Source organism: Maniola hyperantus, chromosome 20 (assembly GCF_902806685.2).
Source record: "Maniola hyperantus chromosome 20, iAphHyp1.2, whole genome shotgun sequence".
NCBI classification, from domain to species: Eukaryota; Metazoa; Arthropoda; class Insecta; order Lepidoptera; family Nymphalidae; genus Maniola; species Maniola hyperantus.
Genome location: NC_048555.1, coordinates 4,371,678 through 4,388,031, shown reverse-complemented (window position 1 = coordinate 4,388,031; position 16,354 = coordinate 4,371,678). Strand labels below are relative to the sequence as shown.

The following is a 16,354-nucleotide window of genomic DNA, read 5'->3' as shown; positions in this document are numbered from 1 at the left end:
GATGTTATATACACATTGTATAACTAAATTACAATTATGTACAATAATCTTAGAAGTACAGTCTATAAGCTACAGTCTTACGGAACCTTTTTACAACTCATGGAGACACGAAATACAGACATGTTTTATTACAGCGAACATAATAATCATATCCGAGGACATCGTAAAAGCAACCTATCTTGGCTTTCACAAATTTAACATTTCTATGTTAGGTATTTCCGGATCGCGGCTAGGTCTGTAACCACTAACCCATTGGGTACACTTGACCCATGCTTCCTTGAACATTATACAAGCCAGCAGTATTAAGAAGATTAGAAATAAGCTCAGACAAATTTGATCTAAGCCATTCCAGACTTGTAGAGGTAATTTATTATCCATGTCGATAGTATACTCGCTTCTATTACTTTGAAAATCACGTTCTATATTTAATTCCGGCAAGCAATTATATGTTGTAATTTTAAGAGATCCTCGGATATTACATAATAAGACAGTTTAAGTTGTACATTACCCATAGACTGGAAAGTGTAGACCGTCTTGCTTAACACTGGCTTTAATTAATTTCCACTTATCGACTTTATACAGATATTAAGGATAAAAGGTACCCGGACAAACTCGTTAAACAAAGAGATTTTAAGGAAGGAAGGCCGCTCGGAAACGTAGAGCTTCGTCGTGGCACTCCCGCGTCACACGTCACACTTCTGTCCCCTTTGCGAGGTTGATTCGAACTGTCCTGTGCGACTCCTGCGCTCCCCCTTGCCTGTCGTCTCCCCCGCTTCCGAGTTTGTCCCCTCTCACTTCCTCCAAACTATCGCCTTCTCTGTCAACAAAAGTCACTCGGCAGAAAAAATTCTCTAGTTGCAATGGTAAAATCTGGACCAGCATCTGTTTCGCATTTTCGTACCCTCGAGCGTAAAAACTGTATTCAGAACTATCGCTTTATGGCGCCTTGCCCGTTATTTATTGCTATGGGAACGAATCACTTTGGCCGTTTCTTATTTTTTGTTTGTCTGCGTATAGAGTACTAAAATGTTTTTTGTTCATTAGAATTTCTAGAAGGCAGCGAAAAAAAAAAAAGATAAGTTATTGCCGACAGCATTATACGAATGCCTTTCTAGGAACTCAGTAAAATAATAAAATAATGTTTCTATTTTGGTGATGCCGTGAAGGTGCCTACAACAATGGCTGTTTTTTATTGTTATGTGTAATTTTATTGATGTACAATAAAATGAATTTTCATTTCATTTCTTTCTCTGTCTGTTACATTTTCAAGGTCCAGCCTTTTAACAGTTTTTGACGAAACTTCGTACAGAAATAGCTTGTATCCCGGAGACGGACAAAGGCTTTATCCTGGAAAATTAATTTCCCACTGAATTATTAAAAAATCTGAATCCACGCGGATGAGGTTGCGGGCAGTTATATTATTATGTACTAATTTCAATATAGTCAGTTGAAAACACTTTGTAAATACCGATGGAGTAACTAACAGATACAAATGCAATTTCATACAATAGGTATTATAGTCAGTCATTTCACAGTTAAACTGTAACAAAAAAAATATCAACGCTGTCAACGGAAAGTGTGATAAAGTGAAAATCTTTATATTTATTTTAAGCGCAGACAAGATCGGTTTTTTCATTTGTTTTCTCTTCATTTAGCTATATGGCATTGTTCTCGTATTGTTCGCTCAACAGCATTGATTGATCCATTTCTTGTCAGGCAATTTTCCTATCGCTTTACACAACTCGCTGAGAATCGTATGTCGAAAAGATGAATCTGAAAAGTAATCTGTTAGGTATGCAGCTGAAACTGGGTTTTGACAAGTCCATTAACTAAGTAATTTATTCTAGATGAGCTTTGTGGTTCAGTTTTTAGTCATTAATGCCGAAATAGTCGATACTGACTACTGTACTGCAAGCGATTTTACTGCGAACGATCGAAAGAGTTCCCACGGGATTTTTAAAAACCTGACTCCACGTGGACGAAGTCGCGGGCATCAGCTAATGAAACATGAAGTGCTACGTAGGTCCGTACCACTAATGATCTACGGGTGGAAATTCTGAATACTTTAGTGCTTTCCAATAAATAAAGGCTAAAAAATTACCCGAAAACAGAAATAAAAACTACACAGCCACTGCAAACGTTTTTAATGATACTTTACATTCGATAAATCATCCATCCAGCGCAACAAAACGTGCCTTAATGGCCGTATTCTACGAAATAACTAACGAAAACGGACGTTGAATCCCGTAAACAAACCATTTTAAACCGACACGCGTGATTTACGATATGTTTTAAAACCCGACTACGGCAGAGCCAAAAGAAAGGGTTTATGATTTTAGCAGATTTTATATGCGATCATAGATGCCGTGGTGTCTAAAATACTGAGTCAATTTTGATAAAGGAGGAGAAAATCAATTCGTTATTATGGTCTGGGTAACATACGCAATACTTAACTCATAAACTTTACCTCTTATTATTATTATTAGTGTAGAAGTAGACAGTCGGATTTTAGTTTTAAACTTTATCTTGTCTACAGGTGGCAGTATCACGTGAGAATGGCGTCATCGGTCCGTAAATAGAGCCGGCCGGGGCGATGGGCTCGTAGCGGCATGGAGGAGGACGAGAGGCGGCTGTCGTTCCCGCCGCCGGCGCCGCTTAACTCGCCCGGAGAAGAGATCGACGGCTCGCGTCTGCTGGGGGAGATCGTGCGGACGCTCGAGGCCACGCACCCGGAGGCGGCGGCGCCGCTCGTGGCGTCGCAGTCCCGCGATGCGCTCGACGCGCCCGAGGAGCGGCCCCGGCGCGAGGAGCTGCGGATCGCCCTCGACGTCACGTTCTCGGAGCCGGTGAAGCGCAGCGACGGGGAGCCGCGGGCGGTCGTCACCCCGTTCACGCGCGAGTCCGCCAAGCGAGCCGGCTCGCGCGGCGCGCAGCTCGTGCGGGAGTTTGGGTTCATGCCTCGGCGCCGGCTCAGCGTGGAAGACGGAGCGCGGCTGCCGAGGAAGTTTGAACCCTTCCCGCCCAAGCTGTACGGACGCCCGCTCGAGGAGATCGACAATTTCATTTACGATGAGGTTAGTCATTTTCAAATTCTAATTAAGTACTTAGTAATTATTGTAGTTAGTGCTTAAGTAAGATAATAAGATGGATAAAAACTGAATCCATAACACGTGTTACGAATTAGAATCTAATGTGGGCTATTATGTTGGCACATCGAGATAAATTTGCAAGGTATTTTTGCGTGCACGTCGTGTGCAGTTTTTGATAAATTTGAATTCAGTAAGTATAAATGTTGATATAAATAGAAATATACTTTTTAATATCTTTATTTATTTTTAAAGGGCTTTTATACAGTACGTATAAAAGGACAGTCACAATTTATGAAATCTAATTTTATATAATAGTAAAAATTCTACTATTTACTTCAGTAAGTAACAGTTACCATAAATATTTTACATGCTTCCTATAGTCTACTGTTACACTTGTTTGTGAACTCAAGTTCATAATTTTTAAAACAAAACATCAATAGGAACATAATATTGGAAGTTTTCGTTTCGAATAACCTAATGCACGACATAAAAGCTAATGTTCAATTTGTTTAAATATTAACCACAAAGTCGTTATTCTTGACCAGCAGTCGTAAAGTGGAAAGCTTGGCTTTATAGCCGCTACTTATTGTGCTAGCAATTTAATAGCCTATAACAAGACTTTTACGTATGAACTACGAACGCGACTATTTGTAGTATTGCAACAGCTGTTTCTTAATTTGCTGCAAGAAATTTGCATTTGCTGTTCGTCATCCTTTTAACTAGGGATTGCAATCCAGCAGTGTTTTCAATCCTGCGGGATTGGTGCTAATCCCGCGCCCCCTGGCCATAGCCATGCCTCTAATGTTATCCCAATAACTTTGTGTTTTCCATTAGCCATACTTTTTACTAGCTTAAAATATAGGTAATTAGTTGACCGGGGCAGCTTCGCTCAAGTGGAATTTTGTGAGGGGGAGAAAATTCTAAAAATCTTGAAACACGCATTTCTTCATTTTAAACTGAAAACCGAATATGGAAATAGCTTGAAAAATGACGAACTTTGTTACAAATCTCACCATATTTAGCTCCGTCACTTGTTAATGCAAGCTGACATTGAAAATATCATGATACGAGTGGAAAACCTAATTCCAGAAATAGCATCGCTTACCTACGCATTTCTCAGAGGTATCTAAGATTTGTTTATCTTTTAAGCGAACTATGGAAAACTAAGTATACCTACACATTCATATGCCCTCTAGTGCATTGTAAGGTGTATCGCGCCGGGTGTGAATTATTCATAAGTGTCGCTTTTCTATATTTATATAGAGCAAAATACGTTTCCGTAGTGACGTAACTTAGTGGCACTTTTGCATATTAAATAATCATGTTTTTTTAATGGAAAGCGCAGCGGAGATTCTAGCATAGGTACATAATGTAATAGTTTAACACGTATCTGTGTCAAGTATGTGCATTTGAATATGAAAATTTCAATATCAGTGGACTGCTCTATAATCCGTTTACGGGCAGAAACTGCCCGTTTACATTCTTAATACTAGAAGAAGATATTATAAAACTCCAGATAGGCAAAGCTTGGACATCCGTATTTTAAAAAGTGAGGACGCTTTTCTTTGTGTAAGGCATGCCCGTAGCGTAGACTACTTACATAGATAGTGTTGGCGTGGTGTTTACGCACCAACATGTAGATGTTGGTGCGTAAACACCACGCCACGATGTTCACATCAAAATATTAAAAAAACTTGTAAGTAGTTACAAGTTTTTTTAATATTTTGATGTGAACATCAAATTACAATTGGAAAATAAAAGTCCCTATGGCTTTGGTGAATAACTGGGTAAGTACTATTCTGCAAAATCACGGCTAAGGAGTGGGAATTCGGAGATAAATAATAAACTCTGTAAATGCTGTTTACACACTCATGCGTCGACTTTGTCGAAATTTTTTTAGGGACGATCTCCAGAACTTTTCAAAGGTTCGAAGTCAATTAAGGAAAAGTGTTTTCATAAAATAAGTCAATGAATCATCATGGAAAAACTAGTTGGATGCTAACTGTATTTATACAAGAAAAAAAACACGCCGATATGAAAATTTCCTCCTTTTTGGCAATAGATTAAAAATGATTGCTTCTGAAAATAAGTACCTTAGTATTATTTAATTAGTTACGTAACAAATAAACTTTTCCTATAATAAATGAAATATTTCTAGTAATATTTTTGGATATTGGATAAAAGATTGAAAGTATTTGATACCAAGATTCCATTGTGGTAAAGCAATGTCGTGATTTTTTTTTCATAAATCCGTATTTCATTTTCACCTTTGCGAATACAAGAATTTCAATAAAACTCTCGTTGGGAAGACAAGTGGCAATTCAGCAGACATTCGACCAGTCGAGAACCGAACAAGTGTCCCGGAATTATGTCATAAAAAGTAATGAATGACATAACAAGAAAAACATATTATATTATTATGTACCTACATTAAATGTTATGGCTTCTGTAATTTCTGTTAAATTGATTTAAAAGTAGGATACTTATATAGAAATATGATATTATATGTATATAGTTTACCATGAGTTTTGCCTCATTTGATTAAGTCTATATAAAAGGAAAAGCTGACTGACTGACTCACTGATCTATCAATGCACAGCTCAAACGCACGCACTGCACGGATTGGGCTGAAACTTTACATGCGAATAGTAATTATGACGTAGACATCCGCTAAGAAAGGATTTTTGAAAATTCAATCCCTGAAGGGGTAAAACAGGGATTTGAAATTTCTGTTGTTTCTGTAGTCTAGCTTATGCATATGCTAGTCTAGTACATAATTAGATACATTTATAGATATTGGTGTTACCGTAGGGATAACTTACACACATATTATTTTAAGAAAACCGGTCAAGTGCGAATCGGACACGCAGACGAAGTTCACACTTGTGTGCGAAGTGCGAAGCACTGAAGACGCAGTTGTGTGTGTGTGTGTAATGTGTATGTGTCTGCGCACGTGAATAGATACCTAGTTATTTATACTTATTTAATTAGTTATTCCTTTGAGAAAATAAAAGCTTTTTTCACATGAAAATTGCTTACAAAGATATCAATCACATAATAAGAGAGCATACTTTTATAAACAACTGCGAAATACATAAAATATAGTTTATCACATCGATCTATTTTAAGTCAAGTTTGTCTGTTAACAGAAAATCATTATTTGCTTACCACACGGCAGCAACATTTGCTTGGGAAAGTGACCGGTGTTGCCCTGACAGCCCTTATCTGATTAGTGGTCGACTTGTTGCTCAGAATTCTAAAGCCGACATTTGAACTCTTCACCATTTAATAAAATAAAATACGAACGAGGAAGGATTCCGTACCACTCTACAAAATAGAACTTTTTTTATGGCGGCTATTTTTAAATTATTATTACCTATTTGTTGTTATAGCGGCAATAGAAATACACATTGTGTGCAAATTTCAACTCTCTAACTATCAATGTTCATGAGATACAGCCCGCTGACAGACGGACGGACAGACGGACAGCGGAGGCTTAGTAATAGGGTCCCGTTGGCATCCTTCTGGTACGGAACCCTAAAAATGTTAACGAATTTATTCTTTCTATTGGAATTGTAAATTAGAAATTGCATTTGAAGTAAGCTGCAAGTTTTTAAAACTGTCGATAAGAAGCTCGGCAATATTTCTGAAGCTCGAAGCTTTTATTATGACAAACGTTTTTGCCAGCAACTTCTATGGATTTAGATATTCTTATTACCTCATAGGAATACTTTCCAGGATGCAAACTATCGATAATTGTTGAAATCTAGTGAGTATTTGAAGTGTTAAAAAGTAATAGTGCCTGCGACTTTGTCCGCGTGGATTTAGACTTTTAAAAGGTTTTCAGGGATAAAAAGTAGACTATGTCCCTCCTCAGGTCTTTAGCTTTACCCATGCGAAAAATCACGATCATCCGTTGCTTCGTTGCAACGTGATCGAGGGACACACCAACGAACTAACAAGCAAACATACTTTAGCATTTAATGATGCATAGAAATATTGTGTTAGAAAGCAACTTGTTGCTACTAGATAAACATATAAACCACGACTAAGAAAACCCTAATTCTATTATGTTATCTACCGTATTTACTCGTATATAAAAGGAATATGGGTATTCAGTAAACATCGGGAAAATGTTAGTAAGAGTCTGCAATTTGTTTGATCCACGTTCGGGGAAGGGTACGAATATGAGAGAACGCAATGGGACGTGCCGCGCCTCTGCAAACTTATTTCGCTAGGGAACTAGTAACATGCTGAATTCTGCCGCGTCAGTACTTTACAGAATTTAATTTGGGCTCGGTAGGCTCAGGCTGCTCTGATATGTTAATATTTTACCTTCAAAGATATTAATACTGGTGTGAAATATACGTGATAGTTGTAAGATAGCCAAAATTCATATTTAGGGTTCAGCAGTCAAAGCGCTTATAGTTTCACCATGTCCGTCTGTCCGTCCGTCCATCCGCGGCTTAGCTCAGAGACTCTTAGTATTAGAAAGTTGTAATTTGGCTTGAGTATACATAATATACATATTAGTTACGCCTACAAAGCGGTAAAAAATTTAAACATGATTGAAACCTTACATAGTATAAAATATCCTTTAGGTACATTTTGATGAGTAAATTAATTTTCTGAAAGAAAAAGTATAATTAAATTTAATGTAGGTACATAGATTAACACCTAAATAATTATTATACTTCAGTTTCAAAAGTAGAAGTACAAACGTGTCAGCAATAAAATAAAGTCATCAGCTTTCATGTTCCTTAGCGAAATAAATTCGTAGAGACGCTCTGAGTACTTACAATCGCATTCGTTCTTATTTGTACTCCTTCCTTAAACGTGGCTTAAACAAATCGTAACTGCCGCCTCATCAGCATTTTCCCTGTTTTACCGAGCTGAGCTGTTACTCCGATTGCCAGGCGATTTCAGCTTGTAAAACGTTTGTACTAGCTATTTTATTACAGAAACAATATACAGATCCATACTCAGATAAATACTTGAGCCGTGATAGCCTGGTGATTCAGAAGTCCGTCTCCTGTTCGGAAGGTAGCGGGTTCGATCCCGGAATTATGTGCGTTTTAATCAACTGGCTTTAACGGTAAATAAAACGTGGCGGCCTGTGGTTTTTAAACCCTACTCATTCAGAGAGCAGACCTGTTCTTAGTAGTGAGCCGGTAATAGACTGATCATGAATCGTGTACTCATGTACTATTTTGAAACATCTGTAAGAATACAAAACTAATCGGGAAAATCTTGGCATGAAGTTAAAAGGGTACCTACAGGTAATCTGTATTAAATCCTCCCTCCGAGAAACTGTTGTTTTGTTATAAATGAAGCAGAGCCTCAATAGCTCAACTGGTAAAGGAGTGGACTGAAAACCGAAAGGTCGACGGTTCAAACCCCGCCCGTTGCACTATTGTCGAACCTACTCCTAGCACAAGCTTCAAGCGTAGTTGGAGAGGAAAAAGGGGAATATTAGTCATTTAACATGGCTAATGTTCTTTTTATAGAAAAAAAAAAAAAAAATTGCGATTTTATTTACTTCCCGTGGTCAAGGAAACCCGAGCGTAACAGATTGTTAGGGGAAAAAGATTTTTCTTAGTAAATTGCTAATGCCTATTGTAATATTTTAAAGTTCTTTCTTCAGTTTTTTATTGAACATGTTACAATAAAACTTAAAGCTAGCCTTATCTGATTACTATACAACCCATGCTCGTGTGTAATGGTGCCAAGAATACTGGCTGGTTTTCCGCGCTGGACAGCCACGCTAATTCTTTGCCAAAAAAACTTAGGTACTGACTGTGCGTTAGAGAATGAGTATGTATTTGTATGACGGCCACTTCGAAGAATCACGGATACGAACCGAATACGGATGAGTGTATAATACAGTATACCCTTAGGACGTAGAAAATATTTCTATATAGTAGGATAATAGTAACTAGATCAAGGACACTGGATATAATAGGTAAAATATAAGTAAGTCATTAAATTTATATTAGGTAGGTAAATATAACCAATTCCGTGCGATGAACAATCAATCATGAGGTAGTTACCTGAAATAAGGTTTAACTCTAGTTTTAGTCGTCTACATGGAACACAATGGTTCCTCATTATTTCCTTTGGCTTTTATATCATAACATTTATTTGTAATATTTTGTATATTTTTTATAGTGTTTTAACCTACACTTCAAGGAAATTTCTAAATAACTTTAAATACATATCAAAAATATAATAAAAGTATCGACAAAATACGACTGCAGTACGGAACCCTCAGTGCGCGAGCCTGACTCGCACTTAGCCGGTTTTTTCTCTTTGCCCAATCTATAAATTGAAACGTTTCCATCTTCCTGTTTTTCTTTTTAAAATGTTTATTTTCGCAGCGACAAAAAGATTTATTAGGTCATAAAATAACTTCCTTACAGAATTTGCCTTTAAACTTTTCAATTTTCGTTCATTGTGAAAAGTTTTCGCTGAGTTAAAATGGCGTAAAAATTCTTTGAGGGACAAAGTATAAAGCGATACTTGCCACCACGTTTAATGGGGGCGGTTTGATAAAAACAATCTATAGGTATTTATAAAGAGACTTTTAATATCCTGACTGACTGACTGATCTATCACTTAGCCTGATTGAGCCTAAACCGCTGGGATTTGAAATTTTTGACAGTAGGTTTCTTGTATGATGTAGGCACTAAAATACTTCAACGTTAAGTTTAGAAAGCCTATAGATATTCATAAATAGTTTCGAGAGTGAAATAATCGCCAATAACTCCAGATAAGCCTTTTAAAGCAGTAAAGTATTTAACGTTTTGGAATCCATCCAAACTCACCAACCTTGATATCCGATATTAGTAAATCAAATGAAAAACTAAACTGCTCTACAAAAATAGCTCTTATTTGTTCATATATAGAAGCTAGTTACATAAAGTAATGCCTTTATACAGCCAAGTAAATGTAGGGTTATCGAGGCCGCCTCGAGTCCACTTGGAATTAAAATTGCCTCATGAATAGTTGCCAGTGTTCCAATGCAACTTTTGGAAAGTTGTGGTTCAATCTAGAAAGCAGTCGCGACGTTTGGAATTTGAATTTAAAGTTGTGGGGAGACACATTTCCAATCAATAGTGGAATAAAGTTTGACTATTGTTACTGCACTTAACTATACTCATGCAAACAATCACACCTAACAAACAAACACACTTTCCCATTTAAAAACGGCCCGAGGTCAGAAGCGAATGTATAGTTTTATGAATCAACTAGCTGATGCCCGCGACTTCGTCCGCGTGGAATTAGGTCTTTTAAAAATCCCGTGGGAACTTTTTAATTTTCCGGGATAAATAATATAAAGTAGCCTATATGTCCTTCCCCGGGATGTAAGCTAACTCTGTACCAAATTTCATCAAAATCGGTTGAACTGTTGGGCCGTGAAAAGCTAGCAGACAGACAGACAGACACACTTTCGCATTTATAATATTAAGTATGGAAGTATGGATGTAGTGATTGCCGAATGATCTTTTACCGGCATCTGAAATCTTTGGAAAAAATGTGAGAAAGATTTATATGTCCGCGTGGATTTAAGCTTTTCAAAAATCCTGTGGGAACTTTTTTATTTTTTGGGATAAAAAGTATCCTATGCCACTCTCCAGGGCTTTAACTATACCCATACAAAAAATCACGTCGATCCGTTGCTCCGTTGCGACGTGATTGAAGGACAAACCAACAAAAAAATACACTTTTGCATTTATGATATGGGGATAGTGATTTCATAATTTTTATGTGCTAACTGTGACATGTATATGCGACATAAGCTAGGCTTCCCTAAGTGGCTGTAGTGAAGAGCCAATCAATATTGGCATTCCGCCCTCTAGTGCGCTCGAGAGTTTGTCAAGAGCTGTGCTATACAGTGTGTATAAAATATCGTCTATTGTGCAGCTTGTTGCACTCTTACACATTGTTGTCAATAACTCCAATTTACTATAAGCTATAACTTTAAAAATAGGAAACACAGATTTTACTGTTGTTAAGTTGTTAATCACGGCATTTGGCTATCCATTCCATACACAAAGCTTTATTTATTTATATTTTATTTATTCAGATGCAAGTTAGCCCTTGACTGCAATCTCACCTGGTTGTAAGTGACGATGCAGTCCAAGATGGAAGCGGGCTAACCTGGAAGGGGTATGGCAGTTTTTAATAAACCCATGCCCCTTTCGTTTCTACACGGCATCGTACCGGAACGCTAAATTGCTTGGCGTCACGACTTTGCCGGTAGGGTGGTAACTAGCCACGTCCAAAGCCTCCCACCAGACCAGACTAGAAATTTAGAAATTATATATTATCTATATATATATATATTCCATATCCAGGAATTAAACCTGGGACCTACCACTAATAAGACCACAGCGCTTACCACTGCGCCAGGGAGGTCGTCAAAAGCTACCATGACTCCGATGCCAAATAAACCTATTTGAAAGCAAAATATTTGTGTGCTTTCAAAATGTTCGTGTCGTAAGGAATAAAGCATTCGGGGTGATTCGGGGTGTCAAAGTGAAAATTCGATAGTCATGCTAGCTTTCATCTGCAGAGCCCCACTTTGCCACCGGTCACTACATTTGATTTCACAGTGAAGCTTTACTTTACCTACTAGTACTATACCTACTTACAAATTACTATTTATTTCTTTACTAGCTGATGCCAGCGACTTCGTACGCGTGGATTTAGGTTTTAAAAATCCCGTGAAATTGAAAAAAACTCTTTGATTTTCCGGGATAGAAAGTAGCCTATATCGATAATAATAATGTCGATCCGTTGCTCCGTTGCGACGTGATTGAAGGACAAACCAACAAACCAACAAATCAACAAACCAACAAACCATCAAATCAACAAACCAACAAACCAACAAACAAACACACTTTCACATTTATAATAGGGGTAATGATCTTAGACGGGTGACCTTAGGTATTTAAATGTGTAAATAGGTAATTTTGCATAAGTGCAGAAATAAACCTTAGAGTCGAAACCTCGTATCGATACTCGAGGCGTTTGCGGTAAGATTGGGAGCCGAACGTAAAGCTTACTATCCAAAAAAAAAAAAACTCTGTGATTAATGAAAGGAGGTCACGACGTGAAAACAATGTGAAACATTAAGACTGGGATACTTACTCAATGAGCAAGCTTGATAGAGTATAAGAATGCCAGATGTATGTATGAAGATACTTTCCGTCACGCATAATACATTCAACTTTTAATAAATTTTCGGACGTATTTATGCATACGGTATGCATTACATAACAAGTTTGATGGTAGTTTAAAATTTATAGTTATCCTATCTTGTAAAGGTTATTTTATCTTCTTCCTATCATAATATAACGTCACTCTGTGCAACGGGAGCGAATAGAAGCGAATTCGTATCTAGTTCAGTGAACAAAGTCCGGCCGTCAAGTGACCGTCAACGGGCAAAGTGGAACAGTGCCGATATATGAACGTTAATACATTTATCAATATTTCACCGTGACTAGCTTTGATATAGGGCTTCCGAGCGGCTTGATGGCAAGCACGTAGATTTTTGCTTGAGTCAAGCAAGTTAATCGTTTACAATGTTTGCACCGTGATTGATGCGATTTTATATTTTTGCTTGAGCCGACTTTCGGACAGTGTTCGAGAAATGAGAAAAGTGCCTGTTGCTGGCTTAAGCTGCTTGAGCAAACAAAACAAAACTACGTGCTTACCATCAAGCCACTTGACCGTCTCAAAAGCCCTTACACCCGGATGCTTTTTGAATAAGGCATAATCCGATATACTTGTAGCTTAAGTACGTGCGCTCTTGTTTAATCGTTCTAGACTTTGCCTGCCGCTCTATAGTTTAAACCAAACCGCCAAACACCATTTTCTAAGTATACGTCTTGTATGCATTTTGCAGTAAACAGGGTGTCCACAATGAAACAAATTATTACGTAATCTAAGCTATAAATGTCTTCGCAAACCATAACTATATACCTAGTTTAACTTTTCGTACAGTGAAGAATGTCATACGTTCGTGATCATTGGTATTTGATCACATATTTAGGTATAACCACTGACTGATAACACGCGCTGTAAGCGTCGTATTTTTATTTCTTACTACTACTAGACTAGATGATACCCACAACTTCGTCCGCATGGATTTAGGTTATTAAAAAACCCGCTCAATAATTTTCCGGGAAAATGTAAAAGCAAAGTAAGCAGGTAAAAGTATGGCCAATCTCTCCGGGATCTGAGCTATCTTTGTACCAAATTTCACCATAATCGGATAAATAGATGGACTATGAAAAGCTAACAGATGACAGACACACTTTGCATTTATAATATTAGCATGCACGTATGGATTTCAAGATATTCAATATTCGAATAACTTTACCAGTACGCGCCAAACGCAATGAATAAATACGGTACGTACATCAGAGCCGGTGTATGTCGAGGTGTTGAGTCGTTGGCTTGCTTAGCTTGGGCGAAGGCTTTTACCCTAAGTCCAAATAACGTCCACACGTCCGCACGCCACATCGTTCACCCAAACATTTTTCTATAAACAGTTCTTAGTGACGCAGGAAAAAGGATGACTGTACAAATTTTGCCGACTTAATTCCCGTGAAATGCCCCTCATTACGGAAGCAATGCGCGCCTGCTAGGCAAGGCAATGACTCGCCGTATTTTGTTATATTTTAATTAACTGCAACCGATATTCTTATACTTGTCTTCCGGCTTCTATTTTACCCGCCAGCTACAGTATTGGGACCTTCAAAAGAGGAGTGAGTGAGTGACTTAAAATGATTCTTACTTTGAAGAAATTACTTATGAATAAGAAATATCTATACATATATTATAGGTAAAATACCAAACCATTTGCACCCGTGTCTTTAACTTCCTAGCTCTACAAAGTGTATGTGGATAGAACTTTAGACCGAGTGTTTCCCATCTCAATAGATACACGTCCATGTTAGGACGTGGCATGGCGTAGCATGCACTAGTCCATTTAAAATATTCGTAGCATTTTGCACCCAGTTCATGCTATACGGGAATCGTTACGGTCCAGCATAAATCAGCCGTTCGCTGTAAATGCTCTTCGAGCTTCACTTTGATGTGGAGGATTTCAAATATACGTGACCCAAAAATAAAATTTAGAATCCCGTAATCGATATGACATTTATGCGGGGCGCGTTTCGCGGCCAGCAAAATAAAATGTGTCAAATATTTTTAGCTGAAATTTGGCTGAAATCAATTCCGAATACAAATGTTTTTACCTACCGTAATGGAAAACGTAAATTCGCGAAGCGTTTTTCGGTATTTACGTTTCACTCAAAACCGATAAATAAGGTGATGAATTGCTTCTGTTTCCGACAATGGATATTATCAATCATTACAAATGGTTTTTTGACACTTACTGATATTTAAAAATAGCAACACACATTACTTTACGACTAATTTTGGTATTTTATCGGGGTTTACTTAGTAACTATACGTATATTATATGTATTTATTTAATTTAATTAGTACACCCCTTCCACTTTCTTTAATTTTCATAATATCCTCTACTCTAAGGTTGCCTGGAAGAGATCGCTATTTTAACAATAAGGCCGCCTATTGTACTTGCAAACATCTTTGATATATTTCTATTGTTTTGGTTTTGATGTAGATAAAGAATACTTTACTTTTACTTTACTTTAACTATACCTTATATGGTAATATATCTACTTGTGATAAAATCTTAGCGATTTCTTTATTTCAATATTTAACTTTTTTTAAATTATATTTCACACATTTACACATTACACGCTAGACCTGCGACTGTCGACTTGATTTTGAAACAACTTGATTTTAGCCATCTTAGCCGCGCTGATAGCAGCAGTAAGCGTCATATTTTGAGCGCACCTACTTGAAACTAAATGTTAATGATGAGACATCTGTCAACATAGTGTCAATACGAATACCATTTCGTATCGGCTGTGATAGACTATCAATCGTTTTACGATTTAATAACTGCAAGTCTGCCGAGTGACAACTCATCTGAGGACTCATTCACCGTGAAGATGATGGGTAAGGAGACAGTTAAAATTAATACAAAAAATGAAGACGCTTATAAAACTATTAGTAAGCTCTTAACCCAAAATAATTGTATTTGGCATTCCTACGAGAATAAGCAGGAAAGGCCAATAAGAGTTATGGCAAAAAAATTGCATTATACATGCCAACCGAGTAGAATAATGGAAGACCTCACAAATAAAGGATTTAAAATAGAAGACGTGGCAAACAAATTAAGATGGCAGAGCAAGGAGCCACTCAATATGTTTATGCTTACGTTTAATCACGATGAGGATATCAACAAGATCCACAATATTAAGTCTATCCTAGGATGCAAGGTAGAAATACAACCCCTAAAAACATCGAAGTTAGTACCTCAATGTAAAAGGTGTCAATCTTATGGACACACACAAAAATACTGCTCTCGGGAACCACGGTGTGTAAAATGCACCGGAAAACACCTCACTAAAGACTGCAAAAAACCAGCAGATGAGAAACCAAAGTGTGTGCATTGCGGTGGATCACACCCAGCAAATTATAGGGGGTGTATGATAGCCAAAGAAATGCAAAGCATAAGAAAAAATAATACTAAAAAGTCATCAGCACCATATAGACAGCAACAAGAATCCGCAGCAAGTAGAGGAAAACTAGGAACTAATGATAATATTACCAAAAAACAAGAGATTCCAAAAAATACTACGTCAAATAAAATGACATATGCTCAAACTGTTGCAGCTAAATCTAACATACAGACAGATAACAATCTTGAAAGTAAACTAGATTCAATTTTAAAATACATGTCTTCCTTTGATGAGCGACTAAAAAAACTTGAAGATAGCACCAAAAAAGCTACAATTAAATCGAAATAATGAATAATAATATCCTCAAAATTATGGCTTGGAACTCTAACGGACTACTCCAACATAAGCACGAGCTAGAAGTAGTCCTGAATATGGAAAATATTGACGTGTGTCTGATATCCGAGACACACTTCACTAAAGAGTCATTCGTTAGATTTAAAGGATATAAAGTCTACCATGCGTTACATCCTAATAATACAGCTAGGGGTGGCAGTGCTGTAATTATCAAAGAAAATCTCTACCACTTCCAGGAAAGCAAATATGAAGAACAAGAAATTCAAGCTGTGGCCATACACGTACAAACAAAGCTGTATCCAATTATAGTAGTAGCTATATATTGTCCGCCAAGGCACTCAGTAA

At 37.3% G+C, this 16,354-nt stretch overlaps 1 protein-coding gene across 6 annotated transcripts in view; it reads left to right on the top strand.

Annotated features, from left to right (window-relative positions):
- The window catches only part of NaCP60E (Na channel protein 60E), a 184,806-nt gene that overhangs the window by 72,825 nt on the left and 95,627 nt on the right, over positions 1-16,354 (top strand). For all 6 annotated transcript variants that reach the window (XM_069505246.1, XM_069505245.1, XM_069505248.1 and 3 more), the window contains exon 2: positions 2,537-3,074. In XM_069505246.1, coding sequence (XP_069361347.1) covers positions 2,610-3,074 — 465 coding nt within the window. In that variant the 5' untranslated portion in view covers positions 2,537-2,609. The remainder of the gene's footprint in view (positions 1-2,536; positions 3,075-16,354) is intronic.